General features: G+C 41.7%; 1 protein-coding gene across 1 annotated transcript; it reads right to left on the reverse strand.

The window, feature by feature from the left end:
• Nucleotides 1-8,687: 8,687 nt before the first annotated feature.
• On the reverse strand, nt 8,688-16,731 carry zgc:113531 (uncharacterized protein LOC541359 homolog). The gene is made up of 3 exons (XM_055641640.1): nt 15,788-16,731; nt 11,643-11,772; nt 8,688-10,471 (listed from the first exon to the last, which is right to left on the reverse strand). Exons 1-3 carry the CDS (start codon nt 16,103-16,105, stop codon nt 10,287-10,289), a joined length of 633 nt encoding a protein of 210 aa, XP_055497615.1. The 5' UTR covers nt 16,106-16,731; the 3' UTR covers nt 8,688-10,286.
• Nucleotides 16,732-19,402: the final 2,671 nt, after the last annotated feature.

The following is a 19,402-nucleotide window of genomic DNA, read 5'->3' on the forward strand; positions in this document are numbered from 1 at the left end:
TTTAGTATTTTGTTGCATATCATTTGCATGCAATGACTGCTTGAAGTCTGCGATTCATGGACATCACCAGTTGCTGGGTGTCTTCTCTGGTGATGCTCTGCCAGGCCTGTATTGCAGCCATCTTTAGCTTTTGCTTGTTTTGAGGTATTAGTTGGCCCCTTCACTTTTCTCTTCAGCATATAAAAGGCATGCTCAATTGGGTTCAGATCGGGTGATTGACATGGCCACTCAAGAAATTACAATTTTTTAGCTTTGAAAAAATCCTTTGTTGCTTTAGCAGTATGTTTGGGATCATTATCTTGCTGTAGAATGAACTTCCAACCAATGAGTTTTGAGGCATTTGTTTGAACTTGAGCATTTGCTATTACCATCAGCAGTTAACCATATAACCATATAACAATTACAGCACGGAAACAGGCCATCTCGACCCTTCTAGTCCGTGCCGAACACATAATCTCCCCTAGTCCCATATACCTGCGCTCAGACCCATAACCCTCCATTCCCTTCCCATCCATATAACTATCCAATTTATTTTTAAATGATAAAAACGAACCTGCCTCCACCACCTTCACTGGAAGCTCATTCCACACAGCTACCACTCTCAGAGTAAAGAAGTTCCCCCTCATGTTACCCCTAAACTTCAGTCCCTTAATTCTCAAGTCATGTCCCCTTGTTTGAATCTTCCCTACTCTCAGTGGGAAAAGCTTTTCTACGTCAACTCTGTCTATCCCTCTCATCATTTTAAAAACCTCTATCAAGTCCCCCCTTAACCTTCTGCGCTCCAAAGAATAAAGCCCTAACTTGTTCAACCTTTCTCTGTAACTTGGTTGCTGAAACCCAGGCAACATTCTAGTAAATCTCCTCTGTACTCTCTCTATTTTGTTGACATCCTTCCTATAATTAGGCGACCAAAATTGTACACCATACTCCAGAATTGGCCTCACCAATGCCTTGTACATCCCAACTTCTATACTCAATGCTCTGATTTATAAAGGCCAGCACACCAAAAGCTTTCTTTACCACCCTATCTACATGAGATTCCACTTTCAGGGAACTGTGCACAGTTATTCCCAGATCCCTCTGTTCACCTACATTCTTCAATTCCCTACCATTTACCATGTACGTCCTATTTTGATTTGTCCTTCCAAGATGTAGCACCTCACACTTATCAGCATTAAACTCCATCTGCCATCTTTCAGCCCACTCTTCCAACTGGCATAAATCTCTCTGTAGACTTTGAAACTACTTCATTACCCGCAACCCCACCTATCTTAGTATCATCTGCATACTTACTAATCCAATTTACCCCACCATCATCCAGATCATTGATGTACATGACAAACAACAGTGGACCCAACACAGATCCCTGTGGCACCCCACTCGTCACTGGCCTCCAACCCTACCAGTTGTATCATCAATGATGATAAGTGAGCCAGTACCTTAAGCAGCCATACATTACCAGGCCATAACACCCCCACCACCGTGTTTCACAGATGAGGTGGTATGCTTTGGATCTTGGGCAGTTCCTTCTCTCCTGCATACTTTTCTCTTGCCATTACTCTGATATAAGTTAATCTTTGTCTCATCTGTCCACAAGACCTTTTAAGTACCTCCTGGCAAACTGTAACCTGACCATTCTATTTTTGCGGCTAACCAGTGGTTTGCATCCTGCAGTGTAGCCTCTGTATTTCTGTTCATGAAGTCTACTGCGGACAGTGGTCATTGACAAATCCACACCTGACTCCTGATGAGTGTTTCTAAGGTGTTTGGGGATTTTTCTTTATTATAGAGAGAATTCTTCTGTCATCAGCTATGGAGGTCTTTCTTGGTCTGCCAGTCCCACTGCGATTAGTAAGCTCACCAGTGCTCTTTCTTCTTAATGATGTTCCAAACAGTTGATTTTGATACGCCTAAGGTTTGGCTGGTGTCTCTATAACAGTTTTAATCTTGTTTCTTAGTCTCATAATGGCTTCTTTGTCTTTCATTAGCACAACCTTGGTCCACATGTCCATAAATAGCAATAAGGTGATGGATAGACTGGAGGAAAGACTAGGTGCTGAGAGCTCACTTATACCTGCATTAAAGAGCCAATTAAACACACCTGAGCAATTACAAACACATGAAGCCATGTGTCCCAAGCATTATGGTGCCCTGAAATTGGGGGATTGTGTATAAACACAGCTGTAAATTCTTCATGGTCCAACCAAAATGTATAAAAATAACCTTTAACAAAATATAACATGGTGCACTTTAACCACATGTGATGTTTTCTATTACAAATCTCAAATTGTGGAGTACAGAGGCAAATAAATAAATGATGGGTCTTTGTCCCAAACATTATGGAGGGCACTGTGATAAAGGAATAATGTGAATAATGTTTAGTGCAAGATAAACCCAGTAAAATCCAATCAAAGATAGTCCGAGGGTCTCCAATGAGGTAGATTCAGGACTGCTCTCCAGTTATGGTAGGATGGTTCAGTTGCCTGATGACAGCTTGGAAGAAACTTCCTGAATCTGGAGATGTGTGTTTTTACACTTCTACATTTTGCCCAATGGGAGAGGGGAGAAGATGGAGTGGCCACGGTGCGACTCATCCTTGATTATGTTGGTGACCTTGCTGAGGCAGCGTGAGGTATAAATGAAGTCAATGGAAGAGAGGTTGGTTTGTGTGATGGTCTGGGTTGCATTCACAATTCCCTGCAATTTCTTGGGGTCTTGGATGGAACTGTTCCTAAACCAAGCTGTGATGCATCCTGATAAAATGCTTACTGTGGTGCATCTGTAGAAATTGGTGAGAGGTGTTGGGGACATGCCAAACTTTCTAAGCCTTCGAAGGAAATAGAGTTGTTGCTGTGCTCACTTGGCCACTGCTTCAATATGGGTGGTCTGGAAGAAGTTGTTGCTCATATTTACTTTGAGGAATTTGAAGCTTTCAATATCTCTACTTCGGCGATGTCAAAACAAACCGGAGACAGATTTAGAGAGAAGCTGTTGAAATGAAATAATAGAAATTAAAGTACAAACTGAACTAATCCAATAAAGAGCAAAACTTAAAAGATTAAAACACAAAAGTTCCGGAGTAACTACATGGGTCAGGCAGCATCTCTGCAGGACATGGGTCAGGATCCTTCTTCAAACTTCAAGTTACTCCAGTACTTTGTGTTTTGCTTCAGTATCTACAGCTCCTTGTGTCTAAAGATGTTGCTGAAATCCAGTGTTTTAAGTAATCCAGTAAACCACGGTGGGATAGTCATCTGAACCATTGAGGCAGCTGTAAGGGAGAAGCACTGAACAGTGCTGGATGGACATCAATAAACAAGCAGCCAATGAATTCTAGAGGTGATTACAGCAGAGCTTTGCAGCTTTGATGAAAGAAGAGAGCTGATATCGAAAGCAGATGATTCAGGCAAGAATTTTGGAGCAAATGTCACCAGTGCCAAAACATGTTACACTCAATTGAAAAGGAGCTGTAGTCTCTTACATTTGTTGACCAAGGTGAGTTCTGAACTTCTGATATTCGTTTATTAATGTCACCAATACTGAGATATAGTGAAAAACTTCTACATATCTAGGCAAATCATACCATACATGAGGTGACGCAGCAGTACAGTTGCTGCCTTACAGCACCCAAAGAGACCCAGATCCTGACTACGAGTGCTACCTCAATGCAGTTTATACATTCTCCCTGTGATCATGTGGGTTTTCTCCAGATACTCTGGTTTCGTCCCACCTTCCAATAATGTGCAGGTTTGTAGGGTTTTTTTTAATTGTCCCTAGTGTACAGGATAGAACTAGTGTACGAGTGTTCGGGGGTCAGTTCAGACTCAGTGGGCCGAAGGGCCTGCTTCCATGCTATTTCACAAAAACTAATAAGATTTTAAATTTACATTTGTGTATCATTGGAAATTTTGTAGAAACGTGATCAATAACGTAATCAACCTGGGTATCAGAGTTTCATGAAGAGCTTAAACATTTGGGGTCATTTCAGAAACATTAACGTATGTACATGTAATTCTTTTTATGTAGGAACAGCAGATGCTGATTTAAACCGAAGATTTAAACCGATGCTGCCTGTCCCGCTGAGTTACCCCAGTATTTTGTGCAATTTTTTTTAGCTGTTTCTGTATAACGTGGAAGACAGCAATTTTTAGCAGGTAGGGTTTTTTTAACTTTTAAAAAGCATGGCTAGAAATTTACATATGGTTCGGCACATATTTTAAAGATGAGAAAATTGAATTTTCAGTATAGGAAATAGGATTTATAGTACAGGATTGCTAAGATGTTTAATATTTCAAATTTATGGTTTCATGGAGTGTTTCCACAGATGTACAGCAATGATTTAAAAGGCAGAACTTTGTCTAATATTCTTGAAACTTTTTGCATTTAATTTTTATTTATTCCGGGTGTACTCCCGTCCTGTTGTTATAGCAACATGCCTCTGTGACCTTCTAACCTAAATTGTGAATCAAGGCAGCTATCGTTGGATCTGCTATTTAAATCCATTTTATGTTGCATTATTTTAAAATAGCTCCGGAAATTGATAGGCATCAGATCAAGTGACTGCCGTCTCATTTCAGCACATTATAAGAAACATTCTTTTCAAAATTGCACCAATGAATGTGTTAACAATTTAAATTGATGGTAAAATGGTCTCTGTAGTTTTGGACATGATCACACAATGTTCATAAAATAGCATACTACAATATACAACTTATATTCTCCGCTGTAATTCTCCCAGTATATTTTTTGCTTCTATCTTTTATTTCGTATTATGCATGAATATGGTTTTGTGCCGTGTACATTCAGTTCAGTTTAGTTTATTGTCACGTGTACTGAAGTACAGTGAAAATATTTAGCTATCTCTTTTGCTTTTTTTTCCTTACAGCTATTGAAATATTAAATTTGAAACTTGAAAAAGTGTTTTCTGAGTGCAGTTAAGGAAAAGCAAATAGACAATAGGTGCAGGAGTAGGCCATTTGGCCCTTCGAGCCAGCACCGCCATTTAATGTGATCATAGCTGATCATCCCCAATCAGTACCCCATTCTAGCCTTCTCCCCATATCCCCTGACTCCGCTATCTTTAAGAGCCCCATCTACCTCGCTCTTGAAAGCATCCAGAGAACCTGCCTCGACCGCCCTCTGTGGCAGAGAATTCCACAGACTCACAACTCTCTGTGAGAAAAAATGTTTCCTTGTCTCCGTTCTAAATGGCTTACCCCTTATTCTTAAACTGTGGCCCCTGGTTCCGGACTCCCCCAACATCGGGAACATGTTTCCTGCCTCTAGCGAGTCCAAACCCTTAACAATCTTATATGTTTCAATAAGTATCCTCTCATCCTTCTAAACTCCAGAGTGTACAAGCCCAGCCGTTCCATTCTCTCAGCATATGACAGCCCCGCCATCCCGGGAATTAACCTTGTAAACCTATGCTGCACTCCCACAATGGCAAGAATGTCCTTCCTCAAATTAGGGGACCAAAACTGCACACAATACTCCAGGTGTGGTCTCACTAGGGCTCTGTACAACTGCAGAAGGACCTCTTTGCTCCTATACTCAACTCCTCTTGTTACAAAAGGCCAACATGCCATTCGCTTTCTTCACTGCCTGCTGTACCTGCATGCTTACTTTCATAGACTGATGAACATGAACCCCCAGATCCCGTTGTACCTCCCCTTTTCCCAACTTGACGCCATTTAGATAGTAATCTGCCTTCCTGTTTTTGATACCAAAGTGGATAACCTCACATTTATCCACATTAAATCTCATCTGCCATGCATCTGCCCACTCCCCAAACCTGTCCAAGTTACCCTGCATTCTCATAGCAGGCATTCTCAGGATTGGCATCCATTAATAAAGTGAATCCATTGCTCACTTATATGCGGAAGATAGACACAAAATGCTGGAGTAACTCAGCCGGGTCAGGCAGCATCTCTGGAGAGAAGGAATGGGTGACGTTTCGGGTCGAGACCTTTCTTCAGACTGAGAGTCAGGGAAGGGGGAGATGCAAAGATAAGAATGTGTGAGAACGAGACATCAAAAGAGGTGGCGATCAAGGAAAATGTAGAATAGATCATTGTTAGCTTGGAGAAGGTAACAACAAAGCAAACATAAAATGTAATCAGGGACAGTCAGACTGGTTGGAGAACTGGAAAGGAGGAGGCATGGAGAGAGAGGGAAAGCAAGGGTTACTTGAAGTTAGAAAAGTCAATATTCATACCGCTGGGCTGTAAGCTGCCCAAGCAAAATAAGAGGTGCTGTTCCTCCAATTTGTGCTGGGCACAGGACAGAAAGGTCAGTGTGGGAATGGCAGGGGGAGTTAAACCCGGGAGATCAGGGAGGTTTAGGCAGACTGAGCGGAGGTGTTGAGCGAAATGATCGCCCAGCCTGCGCTTGGTCTCACTTATATGTGGTTTGCTGGCCATATGAAAGCCCATATTACCTTGTTTTGCTGTAATCAATCAGAAAATGTAATATATCTTGCTGATTTCTGAATTTAGAACTATAAATGGTGAATTAATTACCATCCAGCATCAAAATAGTTTCTCATAATCCTTTCTTTTTAGCTTCCTACTGATCTGCATTGACTTTTTCATACTCATTGCTATTCACTGTCTTCTTTGCATCTTCATGCAAACCAGTCTAGAAACAAGTAAGTATATGCTGGCGATGTTAGGACTCTTGGCAACACCTTTTGTTTCTTTGCTGGTGATTGAGGGCAGACCCACTGAATGGAAATTGTCAGATTGAATTTGAGAAAAAGATTTATGTGGCTGCTTTTCCATAAATGTTGTCGCTGAGTTTGAACAGCTTGACCAGTGGAGGTGTTCATTTTGAAACATGACTTTTCTGCATGTTATCTGGGATACCACCAGGTTCAAAACTGTTATTGATAGCATGCTGTTAACCATGCTATGAATAAATCACAAATGTCCATGAACATCTGCACTATGATTGTATTATGAAATAGTGCATTTACACCAATATAATGGTGTTTGCAAAAGTAGAAGTTGGAACTAAGAACTAATAAGGTTTCCAAATCAATTGCAGATCCATCCCAATTTTAATTCCAGCAAGTTGTCTAATGGCATTAAGCAAAACAGAACATTTAAATTGCTTCAAATATAATTTATAAAACAGAACAACAAAAACAAATACTGGACAAGGGACATAACAATGAACCAATAAGAACCCATCAAATAAAATTACCCATAAGTAAAACCAATGAATACAACCATTTTGACAACCATCTTATTTAATAAGTATCCTCAGAGTATAATGTGTTTTTAACACGATACACAAACAAAAACATTACAATGAATAAAGTAATTTGACAATTCTCTGGAAGACTTTTCTCGTCCTTTGAAATCTTTCCAACCAGATTTCTCTATAATGATTTAGTTTTTTGGATGCTTACTTCATGGAATTTTTGGCAACAATTAACGTCAGCTGCAACCAACACTGATCAAAGTTGTTTAATCAAAAAATAAACTATAACTTGCAGAATAAACCCACACCACTTTTGTAAGAAAACTATGGATTGCAACTCTCGGAATATAAGCAAGGACTGCTTTGTTCGGGGTCTCCCATTTCACATGTTGGATTAAGGTGCAGATGGACAATACTCCAACATTTTTTTAAATGGCAAATTTCCAGAAAGAATAACTGCTAACAATCCAAATTGAAATGTCCAAAACCCCTGTTATTATGCAAAGGGAAAGAGCCAAAAACATTTATAAAACCGGTAAATACTTAAAAGTAGTTACTCCCACCATCCTCTCCAATGGGCAGACCACAGTTATGACTGTATCAAGTTTCAGTAAATGTGCTAAAGACATTTATTCAGTAGGTAAATAATCTTTGAAGGCCGCTATTATTTTTGTTCTTCCTACCAAAGCGGTAAAAACATTGGCTTTTCAACAACTCTTTGGAGACAGGAGCTGCAATGTAACTTACTGCATTACACTCTTAATCAATATCTGGCAATACTGGACATTTAATGGTCAGAAGGAAATACATCTGCTACAATTACTCAGTCTGAAGAAGGATCCCGGCCAAAAAAGTTGTTTATCCATTCCCTTCACAGATGCTACCTGACCTGCTGAGTTCTTCCAGGATTTTCCTTTTTGGTCAAGATTTATACTTTAGACTTTAGAGATACAGTGTGGAAAAATGCTCTTCGGCCCATCGAGTCCATACTGACCCTCAACACCAGCACTATCATATACAATCGGGACAATTTACAATTTTACCAAAGCCAATTAATCTAGAAACCTATACGTTTTTGGAGAGTGGGAGGAAACTGGAGCATCCAGAGAAAACTCACGTGGTCACAGGAACAACGTATAAACTCTGTACAGACAGCACCTGCAGACAGGATCGAACCAGGGTCTCTGGCACAACCCTGTGCCATGCTCAAGATGCCTGCATTTACAGTATCTTCTGCCTCCAATCCTACTACTCTTAGTGGCTCCATTCCCGATTCAAACAAATAAATGGCTTAACCTCCAGTATTGCAATCTTTGCTCAAAAGTAGCTCTCTGTGAGTCAGACATTATGGGTTCACATCCAGCTACATGTCGTTAAGTGAGAACCTTGGACTCAATTTATCTCCAAGAGACTGTCTGACCTGCTGAGTATTTCCCACATTTTCGGTATTTACTTAAATGTAAAAAAACCTGTTTGCATAATGTTTTCAAAAAGTGGAAAAGCCTTATAATTGAGAATATTTCAGAATTCAGCCATGGAATACTACAGCATTGATAAGCAAAGGGAAAGTAAAAATTAATCAGAATAGATAGTAAAATGGAAAAGATTACTGGAAGTTACTATGCGTGCCTTACAGGCCTAGACTGGAAAAAGAAACATTGGGTAATGAGGAAATGCCAGGGAAATTAAGTATTTTGTATCTGCTTTCACAGAAGAAGATTTTTGGAAAATATACTGGAAACAATGGCGAGAGAATCAGAAGCTAAAAGAAATCTGCATTGGTGACAACAAGATATTGGACAAAGTAATGAGACTAGAAGTAAATAATCATTGGGATCTCATGACGTGCATTACAAAGATGAAAAAGATGCCACCTATGGAGATTACACCAGATGTTATTTTTCAGAATTCTACAGATTTTAGAACATTTCCTACAAATAGGAAAATGACAAATGTAAATCTAATATTCAAGAAAGGGAAAATAAAACAGGGAAACACAGAACAGTCAATCTGAACATAAGTAGTAGGGAAAAGCTACAATCTTATGAACAGGGCCTGTTAAATACAGTAAACCCTCGTTATAGCAGACCATTGGGGGGCATGGTGTCTGTTATTGCAGATTGTCTGCTATAACCAAAGTAGGTATTATCATTGCATGTACTAGAAACAAAGAATTGCAGATGCTGGTAAATACACAAAAGGACACAAAGTGTTAGTGTAACTCAGCAGATCAGGCTGCATCTCTGTAGAACGTGGATAGGTGATGTTTCGGGTCAGGACCCTTCTTCAGACTGATCCAGCACTTTGTGATGCTGCAGCAGCAAGTCCTTCTTCCCGAGCTGCCACATGGTCCGGTTGACACGGTTGGTGTTGCGGCTCACGTGGTAGACCATGGCCAACGGTACTTTCTTCAGGATGCTGCCACCAACAGGACTCGCTCGGCCACTGTCCACTCAGCAGCTGCCACTTCCTCCTGTCGGCCATCGCTTTGTCTGCTCCCTCTCCACCACCACCTCCTCCTTCCCCTGTAACTTTGTCCACTCCACTGCTGCCCCATCCACTGCCGCCTCTTCCCCCTCCTCCTCCTCCCCCATAGTCACTGACATCTTCCAAGGTGGAGTATGTCAGCAACTGCGGGGAAGAGGAGGAGACAACGACAGTGGAGCAGGGAGCGGACAAGGCCACAGATAACATGAAGAAGTGGCAGAAGTTTGTTATTGTAATGCTTTTCAAACAACAGGCCTTTTTCCAAGGAACATTTCATTTTACGTCTAATGCATTCCATTCAGAAGGTTTGTTCTTAATTTTACATTCAACAAAACATTTGTCGTCTCCCACTATCACAACCAGTGTGATGCACAATACATATACGTGCCAATTTGGAAAATAGCATTTAAAAAGCACAAAGAATAATGAAATGGTGTAATAAATGAAGGTGTTGTCGTGAAAAAAACGATTGCTGTGCGTAGATATTTCAAAGCTGTATCATAATAGGGTCACTGTATATCTGACATCCAAATAGATTGCCCAGCGATATGCATCAGAGAAGTGTTGCGTAGGTAACTGCTACAATCTCACGGCTAGTGACTGCGATCATCATTTAGAGTGCAATGTTGAACCTTCACGCACTTGGCGATGAGATTGCCTTCCCAGTATCCGGCATCTTGTCCGTCGTGGCAGTGGCAGTAGGTGCACTTGTCAACCCACATGGTGCTCCCTCCTGGGATCACTTGACTTTGGGTGAAGTCGCTGTAACAATTTGGACCTTAAAATTTGCAACACAATTTTCAAAAATCATTATTCTATAAATCGGAGATGATTCTACAAATCTATCAGATCAAAATTAAAGAAAGATTGTCAAATCTGTAAAACTAGAAAATGCTAAAAAAAAAATACAGAAGGCTCAGCAATTCTCTACAGTGAGGTTAATGTTTGGCAGGACATTTCTTCACAACTAGTGAATGAAAAAAATAAGCATTTCAATAAAATAATTATAGGAAAGTTGGAAAGGGAAGGAATTGTTAAGTGATTGTTGCGAATAAGTTCATTCAGCAGTAAAGTATTAACATTAATGAAAGAGCAAAATTGCATAGTTCACTATTAAGCTGTGTGTTTCCTGCTCATCCCTTTTTGAAATTAACTCAATAATTGGCCAATGCAAGGAAGAGAGTTTCCAAAAGAAAGGAACAAGAAACACATAGCCTGGTGGTGTATTTTCCAATTAATGTTGAGCCCTTGTGAGTGGCAGTAACAAAAATAACTTTAAAATAATTTAAAAAATACATCCATTTCTGAAAAATTAGCTCCATCCCAATTGCCTACTTAATCATTCCTCCCATTGATCAATTTAGATTGTTCAGGAAGGAACTGCGGATGCTGGTTTAAACCGAAAAGCTGGAGTAACTCAGTGGGTCACATGGCATCTCTGGAGAAAAGGTGACGTTTCGGGTCGAGACGTTTCAGGAAGAAAGGGCAAAATCTCATGTGGCTAAAGTCTATATTCAGGCCAGAAGAAGATAATATTCCAGATGCAGGTATAGAGCTTGTGAAACAGTGCAAGTTGAGTGCATGCATTTAATTTTACCAGGCTGTATGCCATGAGAAGTGAGTTCACTAAGCTACATTTTAAGTAAATACAGGTAAAAATGAATTTGGTAATTGGACAATGGTGTGGCATCAGAACACAGCTTTATATCATCTACATTTGCTCTAGATGTTGCCATATAATGACTGCTGGGCATCATTGTGATAGAAAATGAACCGGGGGAATCCACCCTCTTTCTAAAATGGTCCTAGAACTGAAAGACTAGAAATGTGAAGTGATTGAAGTGACCACAAAACAATAGATTTTGCAATTCTGGAACAATAATCCCCACCTTATTATAACTGAATAAATATTTTTTTCATTGTGATCTGCATTGATATTAAGTTCTTACCATCCTTGCACTCAGGGCAACACTTTCCTTTCGCATAAATTGGATTAACGCACAAAGGTGGAGCACAATCGGCGACCAGGCAGCTTGCTCTCCCATCCATATCACAGGTACACTGTTCACACTCTGATGGCTGAAATGCAGGAGGAAAAATTATTTGCTGGTATAAAGGTTCTGCAAGAAATTCATCTTAAAATAAATTTCTATAAAACAACATGGAACAGTAATTTAGTTTATTATCACGTGTACCGAGGTACAGTGTAAAGCTTTTGTTGAGTGCTAACCAGTCAGTGGGAAGATAATACATGATCACAATCACTCCATCCACAGTGTACCGTGTACAGTAGACCTTTCAGCTCATTTTATTGCTCCGTTCATAATGTATCAGTAACTCCATTCACCTGTTAATGCTGCTTCGACTTTTACATCTTTTCCCAACAAAACTTTCCTCAATCTTAGTCCTGCTGGGTTGAATTAAGCAATGGGTGACGTTTCGGGTCGAGACTCTTCTTCAGTCTAAAGAAGGGTTTCGACCCGAAAAACGTCACCCATTGCTTAATTCAACCCAGCAGGACTAAGATTGAGGAAAATCATCCATTCCTTCTCTCCAGAGATGCTGCCGGTCCCGCTGAGTTACTCCAGCATTTTGTGTCTATCTTCAAATGACGTCAAGCTCTCCAGACGGCTGTGCGGACGCATGATGCCGTGCGCAACCATCGTGCGTCAGTCACTACCGATCTGTCGCGTAAATGACGGCCAAGTGGGACAGGCCCTTTAGTCTTTTCTGAACAAAGGGATAGTGCAGTTTTACTGTAAATGGGTATTGATCTGGATGTCGACATTCAAGGTATTTGCTAACGAGAGGAATTGGGCAGTAATTATGTGTGCAATGGACCAAGAATGGAAAATCACAAAGTATATTAAAGGCACTGAGTACTTTGCAAGTACAAGCAATATTCTTTGCATCACATGCTTAGGTTGTCAAAGTCAAAGTCAAGTCAAAGTAACTTTATTGTCAATTCAATTATGCAACAGTAGTTACACATAGGATTGAAATTACGTTTCCCCATACTCCAAAAGTGCAAGTAATATTAAAAACACAGACAGACAACATATCAATAAAAATAGACAATAGACATACATTATTTAAAATATTAAAATATTCACAGTATGCCAAAATGTAGCAAAACCTTTGAGGTATTTTACACAGGGTGCAACAATGAAAGGTGCAATATAGAAAAAGTGCAAATTCCGTACTGGAGACATTGAGCCAAAGTTATTTTCACAGTTTGTTGTCTTTGTTTGGGTACATGTAATTTACTTAAGTGTGTTGAGTAGTCTGATGGCCTGAGAGGAAAAGCTGTTTTTGAATCTGGTGGTTTTGCTCCGCATGCTGCGGTAGTGCTTACCGGAAGGTAGGAGGGTGAACAGTTTGTGTGCTGGGTGAGTGGTGTCTTTGATAATATTGCTTGCTCTCTTGTGACAGCGAGAAGGGTATAGGTCCTGGATTGCTGGTTGGGGTGATCTGGTGATCTTCTCAGCTGTCCTCACCACTCTCTGTAGGGCCTTCTGGTCAGCAGCAGAGCAACTGCCATACCAGACTGAGAGACTGCTAGTAAGAATGCTCTCAATGGCACCCCTGTAAAAGGTTGTGAGGGCAGAGGGGGGGAGGTCAGCTCTCCTCATCCGTCGAAGGAAGTGGAGGCGTTGCTGTGCCTTCTTAACTAGGGAGATGGTGTTGGTGGACCATATCTGATCATCTGTGATGTGCACTCCCAGGAACTTGGTGCTTTTCACAGACTCCACTGCACTGCCATTGATGGTAAGTGGGGTGTGTGTTGTCTGTTTCTTCCTAAAGTCCACAGTTATTTCTTTTGTTTTGTTGACATTGAGTTGAAGGTTGTTGATATCACACCAGTTGTTGAGTTGTTGGGGATTGTTAGTCATATTACATTCTTTGTGTAATATGATACTGTATATGGATAGCAGACATTAATACAGATGAGAACCTGTCCTCAAAGAATATGGTCAAATGTATACTATTAATAGTAATCCATTTTGAAATTAAATGGATAGCTTGGTGAACAATCACCTGCTGTTATCTATATTCTTAAGAGTATAAAACTTTGATGTACTTTGAGTTCAGAGTGACTGCTGAGAGTCTTCAAATAAATGTCTACTTGTGATGATCTTTTACATCGACCCGTTTCAATCTCAGTGTGGTTAAGTCGCAGTCATAACAAAGGCCTGCTCATGCTTTGCTGGCCTTTTAAGTTTGGAGACTGAACAATACATGCCACTATTTTAGCATTTGCAGTTAATTAGATTCTGATGCATGGTTTAAACATCTGTTTTGGAAATTGTGTGGGAGGTCGTTATATGAAACAGATCAGAATCTTGAAACAAAGTGGCGACATTCAAATTGCTTCCTTACATGTACACATGTTTTAGCCACCAAACAGAAGGACAAAGTGAAGGAGACATATAAACTTTAGTGTAGTTTAGTTTAGAGATACAGCATGGAAACAGGGCCACCAGCCCACCTAGACCATTGATCACCCTTACACTAGAACTATGTTATCACACTTTCGCATCCTACACAATAAGGGCAATTTACAGAAGCCAATGAACCTGTAAACAAACAAACACACACACACACACACACACACACACACACACACACACACACACACACACACACACACACACACACACACACACACACACACACACACACACACACACACACACACACACACACACACACACACACACACACACACACACACACACACACACACACACACACACACACACACACACACACACACACACACACTGTCACCCTGCCCCCCTCTTTGGAATGTGGGAGGAAACCGGAGCACTTGGAGAAAATCCATGCTGTCACAGGGAAATCGTACAAGCTCCACACAGACAGCACCCATCGTCAAGATCGACCCTGGGTCTTGGCTCCGTGACTCAGCAGCTCTACAACTGCGCGACTGTGCTGCCAAGTGGGGGATGGAGGCAAGAATGAAAAGGCAGCCAAAAAGGGTGGAAACAGATTAAATATCCATGGGTATAAATGGCAAAGGCTCGAGGGCAGGGCATAATGCCCCTGCCCCACTTAGGAAACCTGAACGGAAACCCCTGGAGACTTTGCGCCCAACCCAAGGTTTCCGTGCGGTTCCCGGAGGTTTTTAGAAACATAGAAACATATAGAATTAGGTGCAGGAGTAGGCCATTCGGCCCTTCGAGCCTGCACCGCCATTCAATATGATCATGGCTGATCATCCAACTCAGTATCCCGTACCTGCCTTCTCTCCATACCCCCTGATCCCCTTAGCCACAAGGGCCACATCTAACTCCCTCTTAAATATAGCCAATGAACTGGCCTCCAACTACCCTCTGTGGCAGAGAGTTCCAGAGATTCACCACTCTCTGTGTGAAAAAGGTTCTTCTCATCTCGGTTTTAAAGGATTTCCCCTTTATCCTTAAGCTGTGACCCCTTGTCCTGGACTTCCCTAACATCGGGAACAATCTTCCTGCATCTAGCCTGTCCAACCCCTTAAGAATTTTGTAAGTTTCTATAAGATCCCCTCTTTTGTCAGTCTTCCTACCTGCTTCCACTACCTGCAACCTCCGACAACCACCTGCAACCACACATACTCCAACCTACATCACACACACACACACTCCAACTACCATTGCAGACGATCCAACCTCCATCTCACACACACACACCCACTCTAAACCCAAATCAAACACACTCTAAACTAAATCACACTTACTCTAACCCCCATCACTTACACACTCCAACTCCCTATCGTGCACACACACTCCAAATACCATCACATTGCACTTCAATTCCCATCTCATTCACACACACACACACACACAGCCTCATCACTCACACTCCAACCCCTATCACACGAACTCCAAGCCCCATTGCAATCACACACTCCATCACTATTATACATACACACACATACAGTGCAACCCCAACACATCACAGCCACTCCAACACCAATCACACTCGAACCGCCCAACATACTCACGACAAAAACCTCAGCACACGTTACACACCCCATCACACACAATGATAATGCCTCCACCCCACCGCTCTCCACTACCACTGCTTCATTTACCTGGAACTGCTGGCCGAGCTCATAGACCTGGCCCCGGTGTTCGCAGCCGATCTTCTCACAGCGGGGGCAGCAATCGTTCGGGTAGTAGCTGACATGGATACAAGGCGGCGGCAGGGCCGGGCAGTCGGTGCGGCCACACACGGGTCCACCGGCGGTGCACTCACACTGCGTGCAGTGGTCCGTGTCCAGGTAGTACCACTCGCCCACATAGTACACGCTGCCGTTAGTCTCACATACGATGGGCACCGAGAACGCCAGGGTCCCTCGGACCAACAGCAGCAGGGACAGGGGCAGCAGCCAGCCGGCCTGCGCTGACATGCTTCCTACTGGCTGTGTTGCCGCTGCGATCCGGATATTTCAATTATGTTTGATAATATGCAAATTAGACACTTTCAAGCGAAATCCAAGCGATTTAAACAAGCGGGGCTAGGTGCCTTGTTTCAGTTTTCAGACCTTTGATGCAGCGGTTTGAACTCTCCAAAACGTTGTTGAGATATTGTTTTTAATACAATACTTGACGGTGTAAAACAATAAACCTCGCCCAAAGAGCTTGGGGTTCTATCTTGCAAGGAGAGGGAGGTTGAAGCTGAAGAAATAAAGGCAGGTCTGTAAAACCATCTGATCCCAGCTCCACACAAATGCAAACTCCGGCTTTGTGTGATGGATTTTACATTGCTTTAATCGTTGAGGGGGGTTCTCTATTCGGGAATGTCCAGATACCAGGCTTTTGATTTTCCAAATGCACTTTATCTGACGCTGCAGCTTACTTTAATACTTCAGAGCCGCCCGATGCACGTGATCCGACCAACAGAAAGGGTGAACCGTCCCAGACTGATGTCAGCGAATCGCGGATCGATTGGAACATGTCTAATTATGGATCTTTTCATCAAAGATTATAGAGTTCTCCGCTCTATTATCTTTGCTTTTTATTACACACCTCAACCACATTCAAATGTACTCTGCGCAACTATTTCGAGAAATAGCAGCATGCTTTTCAGAACAAGACAATAGTTGTATTCCTTACATATTTGGTATTTTTTACGTGAAACGCTAGACAAGTCTCAACCAGGGAACGGTGTTTAATCGTAGAGACACAAGGAACTGCAGATGCCGGAACCTTGCGTAGAAAGACAGAGAAAAAAGACAGAAAGTGCTGGAGTAACTCAGCGGGTCAGGCAGCATTTCTGCGGAGAAAAAAGACAGAAAGTGCTGGAGTAATTTAGCGAGTCAGGCAACGTCTTTGGAGAACATGGATAGATGATGTTTCGGGTCGGGACCCTTCTTCAGACTGAATTCACACGTTCAATTGTGTTCTACGCTGTGTTCAATTCAAGTTTTTTCGTTATAGGAAGGCATTCGAGAGGGTCCAGAAAACATTTGTACGAATGGTTCCCGGGATGAGAGATCACAGTTACAAGATCGATTTGAGAGCCTTGGAATGTTCAGAGAAGGGAAAGCTGATAGGAGATGTGATCAAAGTATGTCAAATGATGAGACGTTTGTAAAGGGAGAATGGTGTGAAATTGTTCTCTTTGGTGGATGAGTCAAGGTCCTAAGGTCACAGGTAGAAAATCAAGGGGAAAATAATTAAGTGTGAAATGAGAAACCATTTTTGTAAAACGTGATATATGTTGGAATATTATGTGATGCAGGTTGGATTGAGACCTTCAAGCGGAACGAGGATAAATATATTGTCAGGAAAATATTACTCGGCTATAGAAAAGGGACCAGATACAAGAATTAGTGAGTTGCTCTGGAAAAAAGTGGGCATGGACAGAATGGCTAAAATGGATTTCATCTGTGCTCCAATCACTCTATGATTCTGTAATTGAGAAGAATTTCCATGTTTGCACAAATTCATGCTATAAGGGCATGTCCCACTTTCACGAGGTAACTCACAAATTCTCCTGAGTTTTCCCCTGATTCAAACTCGCAGGATGTTCGTACTTAGTCCGTAGGAGATCGTAGGAGTTCGTAGATATATTGTAGTGGCTCATTATGCTAGCCGTAGGTACGAGTGACATCAGGTAAGTCGGGACGTTTTTTTCCAGCCTGACAAAAAATGTCCACGAGTAAAAAAATGGTTGGGATGAAAGAATTAAGTTGTGAAAGTGGGACAGCCTTTTAATCTATGGTTCATTTTCAGCTGGGCCAAACGCTGGCAAGACAGATAAAACTAGATTGTTCATTTCAGCCAGCATGTAAATATTAGGCAGATTTCAATGCCTCTCAAATATCTTTGTCTTTGATCTGAAGGTTATTCTACTGATCATCATTAAGTCAATTAAATTATTAATTAGCACAGAAGCCCCGACACCACATTTACTCCGATTGCCCATAAATAAAGGACATGCTTGTCCAAAAAGCTGAATCTGGACTTCATTGCTTAGCCGGAGTTCTTTGACACTCCCAGTATCTAAATAAATATCCAGATGAATATTGGAAATGTTAGCAAGAGACTGTAGATCTTGAGCAAAACAAAAATAATTTGCTGGAGTAACTCAGAGAGTCAGGCAGCAGCTATGGAGGGAAATGGACAGTTGACATTTTGAGTGAGGAAATGTCTTGACTCGAAGGGTCGAGAGTCCATTTACCTCTACAGATGCTGCCCGACCCTCTGGGAGTTCTTCCAGCAGCGTGTTTTACGGTAAAGTTAGCTCTACTTGGTGAGACCAGATGTTTTATCTTCAAAACATAAACAACATTGCTCCATTTAGAAACATACAAAATAGGTGCGGGAGGAGGCCATTTGGCCCTTCGAGCCTGCACCGCCATTCATCATGATCATTGGTTGATCATCCACAATCAGTAACTGTCTTCTCCCCATATCCCTTGATTCCGCTAGCCACCCAAGAGCACCATCTAACTCTCTTTTAAATTTATCCAGCGAATTGGCCTCCACTGCATTCTGTGGCAGATAATTCCACAAATTCACAACTCTCTAGTTGAGAAAGTTATTTTTCATATCGGTTTTAAATGGCCTCCCCTTTATTTTTAGACTGTGGCCCCTGGTTCTGGATTCCCCCATCATTGGGAACATTTTTTCCTGCATCTAGCTTGTCCAGTTCTTTTATAATTTTATACGTTTCTATAAGATTACCTCTCATCCTTTTAAATTCCAGTGAATACAAGCCCAGTCTTACCAATCTTTCCTCATATGACAGTCCCGCCATCCCGGGGATTAACCTCGTGAACCTATGCTGCACTGCCTCAATAGCAAGGATGTCCTTCCTCAAATTAGGAGACCAAAACTGCACACAATATTCCAGATATGATCTCACCAGGGCCCTGTACACCTGCTAGAAGGACCTCTTTACTCCTATACTCAAATCCTCTCATTATGACTGCCAACATGCCATTAGCTTTCTTCACTGCCTAATGTACTTGCAGGTTTACTTTCAGTGACTGTCAAGGACACCCAGGTCTCGTTGCACTTCCCTTTTTCCTAATCTGACACCATTGAGATAATATTCTGCCTCCTTGTCTTGCCGCCAAAGTGGGTAACCTCACATTTATCTACATTATACTGCATCCGCCATGCATCTGCCCACTCCACTCACCACAGCCTCCCATTCTGACAGGGACCAGTTTATTCCCACTCTTTGTTTCCTGTCT

Source organism: Leucoraja erinacea, chromosome 10 (assembly GCF_028641065.1).
Source record: "Leucoraja erinacea ecotype New England chromosome 10, Leri_hhj_1, whole genome shotgun sequence".
Lineage (NCBI taxonomy): Eukaryota > Metazoa > Chordata > Chondrichthyes > Rajiformes > Rajidae > Leucoraja > Leucoraja erinaceus.